The sequence below is a fragment of the Diplotaxodon limnothrissa genome, linkage group LG1, assembly GCF_057381915.1.
Source record: "Diplotaxodon limnothrissa isolate DT_005_m linkage group LG1, D_limnothrissa_male_GT1.1, whole genome shotgun sequence".
Lineage (NCBI taxonomy): Eukaryota > Metazoa > Chordata > Actinopteri > Cichliformes > Cichlidae > Diplotaxodon > Diplotaxodon limnothrissa.
In genome coordinates this window covers 30791588-30809488 of record NC_140596.1, presented here as the reverse complement: position 1 = coordinate 30809488, position 17901 = coordinate 30791588, and the positions used below count along the sequence as shown (strand labels likewise).

Below are 17901 nucleotides of genomic sequence, written 5' to 3'. Positions count from 1 at the left end.
ACATCTTATACCCGGTGCTGACTGTGAGCTGTCTTTATTCTCCTCTGATCTCCTGCTGATGTTTCCAGGACACACTCTCCGTCCCGTCCTCTGCCGAGCTCCTGTCTCTACAGTAATCTCCCCCCCCCCCCCTTCCACTTTCAACCTCTCATCATCACCAATTTCTTTTTTTCCACCACCCTCCACTTTTTTCTCCCTGCTGCTTGCTCACTTTGCTTTAAAGCTGAGCTCACCATTATTGCTCTTTCCTACCTTGACTTCATGTTATCATGATCATTTCTCACTAAGTAGCCTTCATTCTCAATTTATCTTCCCTGTCTACTCCAGATTTCTGTCAGTCTTCCACCTCTGTTGACTTATTTCCACCCACTTATCGCCCCTCAGCACTCCTGTGCTTCCTAAACATTGCAGTCATATTTCCCCAATCCATTCTGATGCCTTATTCTTGTCTCTCATCAAACTTTCCTCATTTTCTTCCTCTGCTGTCAGTTTTCCTTTCTGTCTCTGCCTCCCTACACTTCCTCCTCCTACTCCCTTCTTCCTGTTGCAGTCCTTCTTTTTTTTTCTTTCCTCCTTACTGTATCTAGGGCACGAGTGTTGAGCAATCTCTCCAAGCCTCTGACAACTGGATCAATCGTCAGTCCCCTGATAATAACCTACCATCCACCATCTGCACTTTCCTGCCCAAACGCTGTCTGCCACTGAGCACCTTTATTTTCTCAATCCCCTTGTGGTTGGTTGATAGTTCAGAAATGCACTTTGTTCCCCTGATAAGGTGGAATCACGCTATCAAAGAAAAATAGCTTTTGTGGTGTGTGCAGACGACCCTGCGCGGGTATCTGTGGTACAATCTGCACGGCAACTTTGGCATGAACAGTGCCATCCTTTGTGACCGCAACGAGTCACCCTTCACCACTCGTTCAATCGAGGAAAAGCGAGTTAGCCTGTGTCTGTGTCTGAGTTTCCAGACTTGTACTGTATCATTACTGTCATGTTGAGACCGGTTAAAGAGCAGCCTAGTCCCTCGGCAAAAAAGCAGCAACTACATACACTTACTAGTTTTGCTACAGAAACGGTGTTACTCATGAGAAATGGCTAATAGCTACTAGGGCTGCCACAAACGATTATTTTGATAGTCGACTAGTCACCGATTATTTTTGCGATTAGTCGACTAATCAGATCATCATCCACTGGACGCAAAACTACAGCTTATTGCACCAGCAGCATCTGCTCTTATATAACTATCATTAGCTTACAGCTTTAAGTGTTTATTCTTAGTTAGCGTATTGTCTGTCTTATCTTAATGTTGGTTTAAAATGGAGCACTGTAACAAAAAATAATTTCCCCCAGGGATCAATAAAGTATTCTGATTCTGATTCTGATTCTGATTAAGGTCTGTGCTAACTAAAAATAAAGACAAGATGATAGTTTATTAAATTTTAATGAAATTTGCGGATTGTTTCGGTGAAGTTTAATAAACTCCTTGCTATCTAAAATATAACAGGACACTGGAGTATATTCTGGAGCATCTCACACTTCTGATAATCAGCTGTCTGCTTGACGTTTATTCAGCTGTGTAAAAACTATAACTTTAATCTCAGACAAACCGATTTACTCAGGAACAAATAAAATACTAAAAAAAAAAGCCAAACAACAACATTTTTAATTTATCTAAGTGACTCATATATATTTAACCTGAGTAGCGAAAGACGGCGGTGGGTTTGAAAACAATTTGCCGGGAGTCCGGTGTTCTCACGGCGCTAGTGAGCCTCGCCCCCGGCTCGCTAACGAGCTAGTGGGTAACAGATGTCTCCGAAAACGTCGGAGCGCTTTTGAAAATATGTGGTGTCCTGATAAACTGAGCAGATATTTGAGGTTTACACAGCTACATTCTCGCCTGAAAATATGTTAAACGTTTATTTTGTGACCCAGAAAGAATAATAAGAGTAACATTAAAACTAACCAGCTGCCGCCATTGTTGGAAACTGCGCTGGGCCGCGCTATGAATTCTGGGACACAGCTGCTTCTTCTTCTTCTTCGGGGTTTAACGGTAGCTGACATCCTTGTACATGCAATGCTGCCATCTTCTGTTTCAGTCCGTTATTACACTCTTAAATCCTGCCACTTATTCCTGCGTCTTTTGTGATCTTACAAAGCTTCAAACGACGCGTCGACTATTAAATCAGTCGTCGACGATTTTGATAGTCGACGTAATCGTGACTAGTCGACAAATCGTGGCAGCCCTAATAGCTACACTGCTTGTAGGATAAGCATTATGGTTGACATGTCTCAGATTAGTACAGAGCCATGGTTTCACTTTAGTAAATACTTAATAATAATGTATGTAGATGGAGAGGAAGAACAGCTAACATCAGCTACATGAGGTTTAGTGATGATACTGAACCACAGTCGGCTTACTTTGTCTTTTTTTTAATGTATGAACACAAAATATCCTTTCAGGAATTTTTCTTCCTTTTTCAACCAAACCCAGTCAGTGATCTAATAAATATGTCAGTCAATAATAACTGCTACCACAATCTGATTTCATGCTTCGAACAGAACAAGTAGTTTTTCCCAGATCAGCGGGGATCATTTAGGGGAACTGCACCTCCAGCACCACCACACTGAGCACTGGGGCCCCACAAGGCTGTGTGCTCAGTCCTCTGCTGTTCACACTGCTGACTCATGACTGTGTAGCAACACACAGTTCAAATCACATCATTAAATTCGCTGATGACACGACCGTGGTGGGTCTCATTAGCAAGAACGACGAGTCAGCGTACAGAGAGGAAGTGCAGAGACTAACGGACTGGTGTAAGGACAACAACCTGTCTCTGAATGTTGACAAGACAAAAGAGATGGTTGTTGACTTTAGGAGGACACGAGGCGACCACTCACCGCTGAGCATCAACGGCTCCTCTGTGGAGATCGTTGACAGCACCAAATTCCTGGGTGTACACCTGGAGAAGGACCTCGGCTGGTCCCTCAACACCAGCTCCCTGCACAAGAAAGCCCAACAGCGTCTCTTCTTTCTGAGAAGACTGAGAAAGGCCCGGCTTCCACCACCGATCCTGACCACCTTCTATAGAGGAACTATTGAGAGCATCCTGAGCGGCTGCATCACTGTCTGGTTTGGGAGCTGTGCCATATCAGACCGCAAGACCCTACAGCGGATAGTGGGAACAGCAGAGAAGATCATCGGGGTCTCTCTACCCTCTATTGAGGACATCTACACCACACGCTGCATTCGCAAAGCCACCAGCATTGTGGCTGATCGGACACACCCCTCTCACACACTCTTTACACTCCTGTCATCTGGAAAAAGGTACCGAAGCATTCGGGCACGCACATCCAGACTGTGCAACAGCTTTTTTCCACAAGCCATCCGTCTCCTCAGCAAAAAGGGACTGACTGATAAACACGCACACACACACATACACTAACATTATCACTCAGCTTAACTCAAATACCTCAAAACATTGAGACTGGACTGACTAACCAACACAAAGCGCAAACACACTGACCTACACCACCAAACCATCGCACACACCAACCTGTAAATGCTCTTTTGCACAATATTATTACTAGATATATTATATTTTTTTTTTTTTTTTGCACTAACTTGTCTTGTAGCACCTTGGTTCCTGGAGGAACGTTGTTTCGCCTCACTGTGTATTTTTAAACTGTATATGGTTGAAGTGACAATAAAGTTGAACTTGGAAGGTTGGTTAACTTCCAGCAGCTGCTCTTTGCTCCGTTACATCCTTGCAAATCTTGGTGCTTTTTGTTTTTATTTTAATTCTTATAGTCCTATTTTGTGGGCGCTCTTGATGAGAAGTCGCCCACCTCTCGTCTGATGGCTGAATGTGAGGCTGCAGAGATAAGAGATGTGGCGTTTGCATTTGAGCAGCTTAAAAACAGCTCTGATAGAGGTGAAGGAGACTGAACTGTAAACGGTGGATTCGACATCAAAAGCGGTAGCGCCGGGTCACAGGCGTGAAACGTCTTTCTTTGAATCCTTTGTGGATTATTAAGCAATCTGAACCCATCACAGGAAAAAGAATGCAACTATACCGAGAGATTATCCTGCATGTAAATACTTTGAGGTGGTGTTGCAGAGAAAGGTGTGATTTTCAAAAAAGTCTTTAGAATTGTATCTTTTCATATCAAAGTCAACAGTGTCTGTCGTGGCTGAGTATTTATCGAGATCTTCTAGGGTCTTGGAAAAATGCTGTTTGCTCACAATCCCCGTGCAAAATAACACAAAGTTTCAAAGAAGAATGGTGCAGGGGAATTTCAGAGCATTAGGTGTAAAGCTGCTGAAGAGCTTTCTGCACAGACTGAAGACTGAAGTAACCAAAGAGGAATTTTCTCACAGTTTGGGGGGAAAAAACTGACTGATTAATCAATATCGAAAAAAAAAAACACTTTGCAGTCCTAAATACATTAAAACTTTCCAAAAAAACACCACTTATTATTGTTTTTTAATTAAATTTGCTGTTTTAGCTGTGCGTGTGCTGTAGTGATGGAAAAATCACACTTCCATCGACTGTTGTCTCGTCACTTGTCAGGTCTTTTGTTGTCCGAACATGTACTGCAGGCACTGTGCACGCTTTCAAGTGTTCGTCTCACACACTCGGTCATGTACACAAGCGTGATTTACACAGGCGTATTTCTAGCCGCGTGTCATCCCCGTCTCCAGACTTATTGCTAAACAGCTAGGGAGCCCGAGCGGTGGAGGTGGAATCTCGTCTATATTCCCTGCCCATCCTTTATTGATGGCAGAGTAATCACAGGGCCAGAGTACAAATCCACTTACTCTCTGCATTGCCTTAAGTAATGGATTTATGAGTGCATTAAAGAGCCGTAGTCATCCAGAGGCCCCTGCCAGACTGTCTCTCTCCTTCATTCTCTTCCTGATCGACTGTCTTTGAGCCTCACTAGGCCTCATCTGCTTCTGCTTTCTCAGCGTATGTGATGTGAGATCTCTCCGTCTTCTGATTTCAATTGTCTCCTCACTATTGGCTCATTTTCACCCTCTCCCATCTAGGCCTGGCTTTAAGAGCTCTTGTGTGAGCCATCACTCCATTACTCTCCTTTTCCTTGACTTTTTGACCCTTTCTCTTCTTTATCCTTGGAGGAGCCTCGATTAGAAAACATTCTCCTCGTTTTTTTTGTTGTTTTTCTGCTGTGCACACCAAAGAGTAAGGCAAAAGCAGAGATCATTCTTGAACCGCTCGCTGCTTCGGGGTCTTGAAATGAAGTCGGAGCTGAACTATAGTGACACAAAGGTGATCCAGTGTCAGAGGTGGCAGTGTGGAAAGTAAAAATCATCCGAGTTTCTACTTAAGCTCTGACTGGAGGAGATGCGGGGATGCAAATAGAGAAGTTGCAGTATATCAACTTCTTCTTTCACTCTGTTGTTCCCTCATACTGCTCCTCTATTCCTTTCCACACTGTCTTCTCTCTCCTCTCTGTCCTCCTTATTAAGCTCAGTGTGCAGAGACACAGCCGTACTGCACATCCCAGGAGAAGCTCGTCCTAGTGTGTGTGTGTGTGTGTGTGTGTGTGTGTGTGTGTGTGTGTGCACTCTCTCTCACACACACACAAACAGCAAGGAACATCACATGGGTAATAATACAAAATCCAGGGTAGTTAAAATGTTAAGCTTCTGACCAGTGATTGATTCTAAAGTAGGCTCATTGTGATTGATCATTGAGAGTATTAAAAAAGGGAAAAAAAAGATGAGCCATTATATAAACAGACTACCAGAGGAGTGTATTAAGAGACAGACTCGGATTTAAAAAGCTTCCAGTAAACTAAAAATAGCACGTTATCAGCCAGTAATCATCAAGTTCTTAAAGAAGTCAGTCAAATGAGACCAAGTGTCTTTGAATAAATGTTTTTTCTCCCGCAATTTTGACTTATTTATCTGCTGCACCCACCCCACTCACTTCCCATTACCACAGACTCCTCCGAAGGCGTGTCCCTCCAGATGGGCAACTCCAAAGACTTCATCCTCAGCTTGGACCTCAAGTTTATCTCCAACGGCAGCGTGTCTGTAATCCTTGAAACCACAGAGAAGGGCCCTCCCTTCACAATCCACTACGTGACCAGCACACAGCTCATCGCCTTCAGAGAGCGTGACATCACCTACGGGATTGGACCGCGAACCGCTTGGAGCACTCTGACCCGGGATCTGCTCACCGACCTCAGGAAGGGCGTCGGGCTGTCCAACACAAAGGCTGTTAAGGCCACAAAGGTCCGTTCAACTCAAAGCGCTGGTTCAAAAAGCACCTCTGCTCAAATATTTGTGGTCTAGTGACGATGCACTTGCAGCTGGGATAATTAGTTGATTAGTTGAACTGGCAGCTCTCATTTTAAAAGCAAAAGTTCCACAAAAAAACCTTTTAATGTACTTTTTGTACATTTTTCACTACTTTCTCACATTTTATAGAAAACAGTCCATTAAGGAAGTATAGTTACATTTATGGTAATGTATGCTTTTCATTATCAAAGCTACTTACAAGTCTTTGCCACTTGTATTGTGTCAGAGGGTTTCTTTGTGTTAGATTTAACTCCATGTATGTGAACTAAATACTGTTATTATTTGGCTTTATGAAGACTAAATCTGCAGTGTGTTGAACTCATGAATGCCAAGTCCTAACTCCCTTCATCTACTGTCTCTTTTCAGATTATGCCCAGACGTGTGGTGCGATTAGTCCTGCATGGGCGTGGATTTGTTGACAACATCACCATCTCCACCACTGCGCACATGGCCGCCTTCTTTGCCGCCAGCGACTGGCTGCTGCGCAACCAGGACGAGCGAGGCGGATGGCCTATCATGGTCACCCGTAAACTAGGCGAAGGCTTCAGACCTCTGGAGCCCGGCTGGTACTCGGCCATGGCTCAGGGCCAGGCCATGTCCACCCTTGTGAGAGCCTACCTCCTCACCAAGGACCAGGCGTACCTCAACGCTGCCCTGAAGGCAGTAGGACCTTATAAGGTGCCTTCAGCACAGCATGGGGTCAAAGCTGTGTTCATGAACAAGTATGACTGGTATGAAGAATACCCCACCACACCCAGCTCCTTTGTGCTCAACGGCTTCATCTACTCCCTGCTGGGGCTCTACGACTTGACTGAGACAGCTGGAGAGAAGCTCGGCAGGGAGGCAGGGCAGCTGTTCAGCCGCGGCATGGAGTCGCTGAAGGCCATGCTGCCGCTCTTTGACACCGGGTCTGGGAGCATTTATGACCTGCGTCACTTCATGTTGGGCACTGCGCCCAACTTGGCTCGCTGGGACTATCACACCACACACATTAATCAGCTACAGCTGCTGGCATCCATAGACAACTCCCCCATCTTCAAGGATGTGGTCAAGCGCTGGAAAACCTACTTAAAGGGGATTCGTGCCAAGCACAATTAGACTAAACTCCAACCCACACACTATAAAGGCTGAGATGAGAAGAAGATCGATATATTCTGTGCGACTGAAGGAATGAATGAGCGGCCTATGCTCGCGTGCACGTCCTCGATCTGGTTGAAGTCCAAAATCTGAAGTATGAGTTTAATCAGCTGAAGCTCTCAATACTCTCTCGTGTGCTCTGTTGCAGGTTTTTTAATTTCTGCAACATCCACTGTAGCTCTCCTCTCCCTGTTTCTTTTCTTTTCCTTCACCTCTTGAGTTAGTGTTTGTAGTTATGCACAAACCTCATTTCAAAGTGAGAGTGTCTGCATTCAGGAAGAAAGTGTGTATGTGTTCGTGCGTGTGTGTGTGCGTTTTTAAAAAGAATATATGACATTGGTGAAAGATTAAAAACTCTGTGAATCACATTTCAGACATTCTTCGATGCATCCAGCACATTTTTCTTCTGCAATTGTATTTTTTTTAACGTCATTTCAGATTAAAGTTTATTAAAACAAACTGTATATAACAGAATATATTATAAATTATTTGAAGGAGAACGTTGCCAAAAAACAAAAAAGCGCATCTTTTCAATATATAAGAAGCATTCGAATATTTCACCACAACAACATTTTTAATGCAAACCCTTCAATACTAAACAGTTTTAAATTACAACGCAGGACTTTTTTTTTAAGTGTCTCACATTTAATGTTTGGTTAGAGATGTTTATTAGAGAATTCATCCCTTTGTGGAAATGCTAGAAAATCAAACGTTTTATGATTCTGTCTAAACACAGATTAATGTTAGCCAATAATTATAGTATTATGTCTTTAGTAGATTTATCTTTTCCCCTCTAAAGTAAATGTGAGGCTTCTGTTAAGCTGCTTGAAAGCTGCTCTGAGTAATAATCGAGCTCGTTCTCAGTAGCAATGTGATTGTTCCTGTGGTATTCACTGAGATAAATCAATGCAGCCCTGCAATAATGCTTAAAAATGAGGAAGTTATCATAATTAGCTGTAGCTTCTGTAATGTTGCTACCTGTATCCGATGGTCAGGCAGTGATACCACCGTGTAACCGTTTTTGTTCAAGGTTGCAACTTCACATATGATTAACTTTGAGTTCAGCGTGTTTATTAACACATGTGTGTCCCATGTGAGAAATCCCAGCTGGCTGAATTTAAGACCAGGATAAATGCTCGCTTCTTTTCAGCTGCACAATCTAAAGTTTTGTTTCAAAAGGAAAAACTGTGTTTCCTACTTACACGCGTGATCGCAGGCCTGAACGAGGCTAAACATTTAATACTAGATTAACCAAGAGGCATCAGTTAAAAGGTGATACTAATGTGAAACTTTAAATGCCAAACTCCAGCTCCCCACGTCATTGTTATAATTTCAGATCTGTGTTTTTTGCTTGGTGTGAATATCAGCACCGTCAGTCGTAGCCACATTTTAATTCATTCTTGTGCCCACCCCCCTCGTTCCCCTCCTCCTTTTTGACCTTTTCAGCTCGTTGTTTACTCGGGAACTCGTCTGAAAAGCCTTTCTTCTGTAACTCATACTTGGAACATGATAATTGCAGGATACAAGCGTAGGTGGTGTAGATGTCTCTGTTGTGTATTGGAGGAGATGAACGTGGGCAGCAGAAGCACAGCTGCATCTCACTACAATGTTAATTCACACCATTTAAATAGACAATGCCAGGAAGTACTAAAGCTGGAGGTAAATTCCTGACGAGCATGCAAAGGCTCGGTCCCAGCAGGCTCTCGTTGCTCCTCTCAGCCGCTGCGAGTGCATGAACTCGGCGCTTTTAATCTGAGCGCTGCCCTGTTGACCGCCGAGCGCAGAGAAAGAGGCCTGCCTGTGCTCTAACAATTCACCCGGCTAATAGGCTGGAGAGCCTGTTCACGGTACAGTCGCTGCTCACGGATGAGTCAGCGTTCACCGGCGTCGTACTCACAAACAACACAAAGCGGAGCCCTCAGCAGCAATGAGGCTTTCATTGATCCAGCTTTGAAGATTTAAAGAAGCTGCAGATTGGTTTCTTCTGAATCCTGTTTAAAAAAATATATATATAACGCCAGTTTTTTGAGACAAAAATCGTTTTCCCACAAAGCCAGCGTTTCAGGTTGTTTGAGTTTGCACTGGCAGGACAAAAATACATCCAAGTTCCCTTTTTCCAAACTGATTAACAAATCCTGACTTCAGTAGAAAAGCAGAACACAATAATGCACATTTTTAAACATCAAGTTTAATCACAAAAAAACGTTTGGTTCTCAAAATAATGGTTCTAATGTGTAAGCATGTCTCTAATCTATTTGTTATATAACCCTGCTTTGTCATTTATTGTTTTTGTACTCTTGTTTTATAATTGAAAAATTACAACTGTGTCCAATAAAGAGGAAACCTTATAACTTTTAACATTTATTTTCCATCAATCTTTTTTTTTTAATGATGATTATATTCATTTTTATTCATTTTTCTCCTTTATAGGTTGTGGGAATGTTTATACCATAAAAGATGTTTGAGATCTTTGGGTAATCTGTTAGGGTTTTTCTTTTTGTTGTTGTTGTTGTTTTTGCTGATTCTAGTTTTCTTTACTTCCTGTTGGCTTTTTCTTCCTGTAAACACTTGCATAATTTATACACGACGAGCAGAAATATGTCCGTTGAGGGCGGGGGTGGGGAGGGGGGGGTAACGTTCAGGAGTAGAAGTCTTTGTGTGAGAATAACGAGCTCCATGTTGTTTATACCAAAGTCATTGATTCGAGGTGTATTTGTATATTTTTGTGCAAAAACCGACTTCCATTCAGCATTTTAATGATGTAAAGTCTCCTTGGAGATGTCATGGAGAGACACTGCCTTTTGAGAAATGCTACTTTTTCAGATGTAGGTTGAGTAGATATGTAAATGCTTATTGTAAAAGGGGTTGTGTGCAACTAGAGATTAGTGTTTAGTAAGCTACTGTTTAAAGGGAAATGAGCCAATAGCTGCAGGTTCTCCTTGAGTTTTTTTATTTTATTTTATTTTATTTCTTTTTTTCCTCTGCAGAGGAATAAGAGTTTTTCTAGTTAGACAAAAGCACAACTGTCGATTATCGTCACATGAGTTTAGTTGTATTTCTCTTTTATGGATTACTTTTTTCCTTTTCAGGACAATGTGCAACGCCTTCATTAAGAAAGCTGCTATTGTTATTCACTGTGTAACAGGTATGAGAGCTTCTTTCTCCTCATTTCAGTGGTACCCTCTCCTCTGTCTCTACACTCCTTGTTTCAACACGTCAGCAAATGGCCACTGAGGTCAAATGTGATTTATGCAATAAAATGTTTACTGGGGTCATGACACTACGAGAGACCCAGAGTTGTTGTACAGACTTTGCAACCGAAGCACAATGTGCAAATGCTACCATTTTTTTAGTCCAATGAAGAGAGGTGTTTATATACAGAGTAAATCTTTGTGCTTTAAGGTTTTGCTTTTTAAAGATGTAAAAAAAAAAAAAAAAAAAAATCAATAAATAAAAGCATTTTTTTTCTTAAATTCCTGATTTGTTTTGTTTTTCAGAGGTTTGACATGAACACAGCAGCCTAATGAAGAATAGATAAAGAATAGATATGTCTAATGAAGCTATAGATTTATGCAATTATCAATCAGTTGTCGATAAATGGTGATCGGTTTTAGCCATTTATCAGTTTCTAGATTTCTAGAAAATATAAAAACATTTATTGGTTGTAGCTTTTCATTTCTGACACTTTTATATTTTTTTCCCCTCATATTTGATTAACAACTGAATATATTTGATTTGTAACGTAAAGATGGCACCATGGACTTCAAGAAATTAGAACAGTGGATCCATGGAAATCAGTAGAGATGCAAATAAATTAAGTTATTATATTAAAAGTTACAATTTCAATAATTGAATATTTATAATTATATCTTAAGGATACATCTAAATTGTATTCTAAGGAGTATTATTTTGCAATAGAAAATGAAAAATAGAGCCTGCAAACACTTGCTGACATTCATGTTATTTTGGCATGTTGCCTAGACTAGCACACCCACAGCAACAAGATTGCCCGACAGCAGCAGCTTTCTCAGCAAGTTCGTTCGCTGTGCCGTCTCTTACAATCTCAGGAGCAGGTCGGGGAACACAAAGAACCACCAGATGCACGTCTGATCGACGGTATGTGCTAAACAAGCCCAGCGCACACCGAGAGGTTCCACGTCCATACAACAATGACTCCAAATGATTATCCTACAGCTACACTGGGGGGGGGGGATATGATGCATTGTGACCACAATAATTTGGGGTCAGTCTGCTATTGGTTTCTGGATAAAAGGGGTGAAGTTGCCAAATACAGTGATTAACTGTGATAACTCAGGGAAATCGCAAATCTAACGCAAGTAGAACCTGTCTGACGAAAGCGAAGCAGGTTAAAAGATCCTCAAACGCATCATCTCACAATCTAAAGAAGCAGCTCAGAAAACAAAGTCAGTGACCTCTATCATCTGGAAAGGGTGACAAAGTCATTTCTAAGGCTTTGGGACTCCAGTGAATTACAGTGAGAGCCATTATACACAAATAGAGAAAAAGACTTGGAAAAGTGGCCCATCAGAGACACTCCCAGAGTGCATCAACGACTCATCCACGAGGTCACAAAAGATCCCAGAACAACATTAAAGAAGTGCAGGCCTCACTTCAACCAGTTAAGGTCAGAGTTTATAATCCAACAATAAGAAAGAGACTGAGCGAAAATGACAAAAAAATCTTGATGATCCTCTGGGAAAATACTTTGGAAACTGAGTCCTGGTACATGTGGTGTAAAATTAACACAGCATTTCATAAAAAGAACATTATATCACCAGTCAAACATGGTGGTGGTAGCATGATGGTCTGAGGCTGCTTTGCTGCTTCAGGACTTGGATGACTTACTGGAAATCGAACTCTGGATGGCTCAAAAAAGAAAAGTCAGGAAGTCCAGAATTAAATCAGATTAAGACACAAACCTTAAACACGCCCCTCGTGTTTGAAAACTCTCCACAGTGACTGAATTAAAGCAATTCTGCAAAGAAAAGTGGGACAAAATTCCTCCACATCATTATGAAAGACTCGTTGCCAGTTACTTGAACATTTGATTGCAATTCTTGCTGCCATAACTGGCGCAACCAGTTATCAGGTTTAGGGGCAACTACTTTGTCACATAGGGACAAGTAGGTTTGGGTAACTTTTTTCCCTTAATACATGAAATCATCATTTAAAAACTGCATTTTGTGTTTTTGTAGGTTTTTTTTTATTTTTTATCCAATATCGAAATGAATTTGATGATCTGAAACATGTAAATGTGGCATATATACAAAAAACTAAGAAATCTGAAAGTGGGCAAATACTTTTTCGCAGCACTGCGTGCCAGCATGAAACTGATTAAGTTGGAATTACTGAGTCGCAACGAAAAATTCTGTTCAGGTGAAACCAGACCAGCGGGATTGATTTGATCATCAGTGTAACCATTTAGTCCATCACTCAAGCCTGCACCCCACTAATGTCATTTCTGCCTGCTCGGGTCTAATGACAAACCCTCCTGTATAATTTAATTGTGCGCCTCATAATCAAACCACCTGCTCTGCCATCCTCTGTATTAACATCTCTAATTTCTGATTCGCTGTCATCAGAGAGGGTTGAGTGGCTTTTAACTAGTTCCCAGTTATTCCAGATATACTCCAGTGCCAGATTGTACATGTCAACTGGCTCCTCTCGGTACTTTGAGTGACACTCCACACCCGATCAGATCTTTTCCTTTGAACGACTTTACCTGACGCCTCTGGTAAAGTTGCTGTTTGTATCAGAGCTCTTTCGAACATTTCTAACTCAACTTCACACATTATTATGGGTGACAGGCATTTCTGACTGTATTATAGAAACAGTTTATCCATACTGAACACGGTCTCTGTGAAACTGCTGGGAAGGAAAACAATCCTGATTAATTATTAATCCTAATTAGGCTATTCTGGTCCAGTGAAAAAGCGCAGACACCTGAGAAGGACTGTATCTCCTGCCACCCGCTTGCATTTTTCATTACCTTTTGGCATTAATACAATCCACCCATAATTTCTCCCTCACTACCCCACACGTCACATTCCTCCTCTTTTCTTGACGCTAATGATGTTACTGTGCCTCCTGACAGAGAGTCTGTCTCCCAGTCCTGTAATTAGCCCTACATAAACCCGATAAGCTCGGCCTCTTCACGGCCTTTGTATCAGCCTCTTCTACCTCCTCTGCTGCCATTCAGATGCCTTTGAGATGCCCATGATAAAATTACAGTGAATACTTGGTACTCTGGCGCCCAGAAGCCACAGGCTTTATAGTGTCCATAAATTTACCCACTTGATGAAATTAACACACCGTTGAACCCTGCGTTATTGGATTTGTTTGTGTGTTGTCTGGGTTCTCAGGGGAGGTGGGAAAAGAAAAGAAATGGAGGTGGAAATATCGAGCTGAAAGAAAACAGAAACAGTGCAACAGTGCAACTTCAAAACTTCCACGGAGTTTGTAGTCTTTTACACGTTGATCGAAATACTTATGTATATGCTGGAAACAGCACTCGGAGATTCTGGTCCATCTACTGATATCCTAAAGGTGCTCAATTGTCATGTTCAAGAAACCACACTGAGGTGATTTGAGCTTTGTGTCATGGTGTATTAGCCTGCTGGAAGATGGGTTCACTGTGGTCATAAAGGGATGGACGTGGTCAGCAATACTCAGGTAGGCTTTGGCATTTAAATGGTGCTCAGTTGCAACAAGTCAAAGTTTATTTCTATAGAACAAATGCTGTACAAGTTTGCAACGTATACACAATACACAGTCACTAAATCAACAAAAAATACAGTAAAAAAGGCCGTGTTTGCATAATAATATACAAACACTAGGCTCAAAAACAAGCAAGAATAAGCAGGTTTTTAAAAATGCTTTATGATGTTTGAGAGACAGCAGCTCTCATGGAAAAAGGGTAAGTTGTTCCAAAGATTAGGAGCCACCACTGAAAAGCTCCAATCACCTCTGCGTTTAAGCTCGAAACAGCTGCTTAGTAGACCTCAGTGCTCTGGTAGGACTGTAGGGTGACAAACACTCTGTCAATGACGGGGGCCCAAACCATTGGCACTCTTAAATACAAGTAATCGAGTTTTAAACTCGATCCTGAAATGTCTTTATGCTCAAACATCCAGGTAAGGAAATCCCAAAAAGTTGAGTCTGTTCATCTGGACATTTTCAGGAGGAGAAACGTGTCTCGTTACTTGTTTCTCGCTACATCCTGATGATCAGAAGCAACTTTTTGGATAGATCCTGAAATGGAGAAAGAAAGAAAATACTTGCAAGAAAATACCCCCCACATCATTACACCACTGGACAACTGATAAAAGGCAGGACAGATCCAAGCTTACGTCCACTTCCAATCCCACTATCTGAATGATAGAGCGGATATCAGGACTCATCAGACCAGGCAGTGTTCTTCCACTCTTCTGTTGTCCAATTTTTGTGAGGTTCTGCAAATTATAGCCTCAGTTTGCTGTTCTTAGCTGGCAGGAGGACACCCGGTGTGGTCTTCTGCTGCTGGGCATCTGCTTCAAGGTGCGATGTGCATTCAGAGACGCTCTTCTGCATACATAACTAGTGGTTATTTAGGTTACAGGATATTCCAACCATGCTACGTTCATAGTTATTTAATTGATCTATCAGGCTACAACCAACAACCAACGAGCTTAGCAAGAAGAATTCATGGGTCTGGACAGCTAGCTTAGCCCTTCCAATATGCTAAATCTCAACCTTTTATGTATTAACATGTTTCAGTTTAAACTATTTTGTAAAAACTGAGACAATTAAACACAAAATAACACATATAACACATCCCCGTAAGCCAGCTACTACCAGGTTGATTTTCCTAAAGAATCAATCGATCTGCTCTCTGAAAGAGAAGAAACACATGTTCCAAACTGTTGAAGTTCCTTGAAGTCCTCATTAGCTTTTACCTACTGTTGTCAGGCAATCTGTTTCTCCCTGCGCTCTGCCAAATCATTTCCCAACTTCACTTCTTATCTGGTTTCATTTGTGCTATTGAGCTGACGGTGTGTCAAATTCAGCTCGGCCTCATCCTCGCTACTAAAAGAACACCAGAGACAAAGAAGAAGTCATTACTGTAGAATGAAATGAATCTACTGTTTCAGTTTCTAAGCCAGGTAATTGCTTTATTTTTTGCTCATTTATAAGAAGCTGACAGACTTTGGTTTACGCAGCCGAGAGAATAGAAGCCTTCGCTGCTAATCAGCAGCTGAGTCAGGTATGAAGATGGAAGCTGGTGGAGAACAATGAGGGGATGGGGTGACGGCAGGGGGTAGGGTAAACAGGAAAATGATGCACTGATGTACAGAGGGGGGGAAAGCAAGTGTGTGGTGGGAGTGTTTCTAGACGGAGCGAAGAAGAAGAAGCTGTGAAGGTCTGAAATTCAACAGAGGGAAGAAAAGAGCGCCTGGAGTCTAGCAACTATTAATAATGTATCAGGGGGCTGTCTGCCACACATGCTCCTCATTTGGAGACACAAACTACACCTCATCAACCAAAACACCAGGGAGGCAGCAGAGTCTTTGAGCAGCTGCAGCACAGCAGCCCGATTGGTCTCTTTGTATTCCCCGACACTCGCACAAAAAAACACAGAATCAGCAGAACACAATCGCTACTATTATTAAAAATGGTAACTGTGAAGCAGGAAGATGATTGTTTGATTGTAACATGTGTATCTTGCTATGTTATTTGTACTTGTGTGTATTTTTTAATGCCAGTTTGCTTATGTGTAGCTGTGAATTTTATAACCGTGCTTGTAAAAACATGATGTATTGTTACAGGTTTAACTCCCTGTCACTTAATAAAAATAGTGGCACCTCCATCAAATACAACAATAAAAGCTGCTTTCATGATAATTTATGAGTAGTAGTAACAACAGCAGTTAATCTGTACTACAAGTGCAAGATTAAAGTTTTGAAACTATCTCGTAGCATTGCTACTTTTACTTGAGCGAAGGACCATCTTGTTTAAAGGCACCAAACATTCTGATGTTGTAGTTGGTCAATGTGTGTATTATAGGTACTTTATAGTGTTGTGCACCCTCACTTTTATATCTGGCTTCGGATGTGGAGCATTCGTTCTACATCCGAACTGAAGGTTTTAGACATTTGCTGCTTTTTCACTCCATTTTCAGTGGTTTTTGATTTTGTTTGTGACACTGATCTATGACTATCAAAGGAACCCAGCTAAAGGGTTGAGCCAGTGTTGTGTACATACAGTGGGGCAAAAAAGTATTTAGTCAGCCACCGATTGTGCAAGTTCCCCCACTTAAAATGATGACAGAGGTCAGTAATTTGCACCAGAGGTACACTTCAACTGTGAGAGACAGAATGTGAAAAAAAAATCCATGAATTCACATGGTAGGATTTGTAAAGAATTTATTCGTAAATCAGGGTGGAAAATAAGTATTTGGTCACCTCAAACAAGGAAAATCTCTGGCTCTCACAGACCTGTAACGTCTTCTGTAAGAAGCTTTTCTGTCCCCCACTCGTTACCTGTATGAATGGCACCTGTTTGAACCCATCATCTGTATAAAAGACACCTGTCCACAGCCTCAAACAGTCAGACTCCAAACTCCGCCATGGCCAAGACCAAAGAGCTTTCGAAGGACACCAGGAAAAGTATTGTAGACCTGCACCAGACTGGGAAGAGTGAATCTACAATAGGCAAGCAGCTTGGTGTGAAAAAATCAACTGTGGGAGCAATCATCAGAAAATGGAAGACATACAAGACCACTGATAATCTCCCTCGATCTGGGGCTCCACGCAAGATCTCATCCCGTGGGGTCAAAATGATCATGAGAACGGTGAGCAAAGATCCCAGAACCACACGGGGGGACCTGGTGAATGACCTGCAGAGAGCTGGGACCAAAGTAACAAAGGTCACCATCAGTAACACACTACAACGGCAGGGAATCAAATCCCGCAGTGCCAGACGTGTTCCGCTGCTGAAGCCAGTGCATGTCCAGGCCCGTCTGAAGTTTGCCAGAGAGCACATGGATGATACAGCAGAGGATTGGGAGAATGTCATGTGGTCAGATGAAACCAAAGTAGAACTTTTTGGTATAAACTCAACTCGTCGTGTTTGGAGGAAGAAGAATACTGAGTTGCATCCCAAGAACACCATACCTACTGTGAAGCATGGGGGTGGAAACATCATGCTATGGGGCTGTTTTTCTGCCAAGGGGACAGGACGACTGATCCGTGTTAAGGACAGAATGAATGGGGCCATGTATCGTGAGATTTTGAGCCAAAACCTCCTTCCATCAGTGAGAACTTTGAAGATGAAACGAGGCTGGGTCTTCCAACATGACAATGATCCAAAACACACCGCCCGGGCAACAAAGGAGTGGCTCCGTAAGAAGCATTTGAAAGTCCTGGAGTGGCCTAGCC

The 17901-nt window shown here is 42.1% G+C and overlaps 1 protein-coding gene across 2 annotated transcripts in view; it reads left to right on the top strand.

Annotated features, from left to right (window-relative positions):
- glceb (glucuronic acid epimerase b) overlaps nt 1-7846 on the top strand; it is a 61145-nt gene extending 53299 nt beyond the window's left edge. For both annotated transcript variants that reach the window (XM_085349757.1, XM_085349751.1), the window contains exons 5-6: nt 5970-6262; nt 6695-7846. In XM_085349757.1, the coding sequence (XP_085205883.1) occupies nt 5970-6262; nt 6695-7426 (1025 nt within the window). In that variant the 3' untranslated portion in view covers nt 7427-7846. The remainder of the gene's footprint in view (nt 1-5969; nt 6263-6694) is intronic.
- The last annotated feature ends 10055 nt before the right edge of the window (nt 7847-17901 follow it).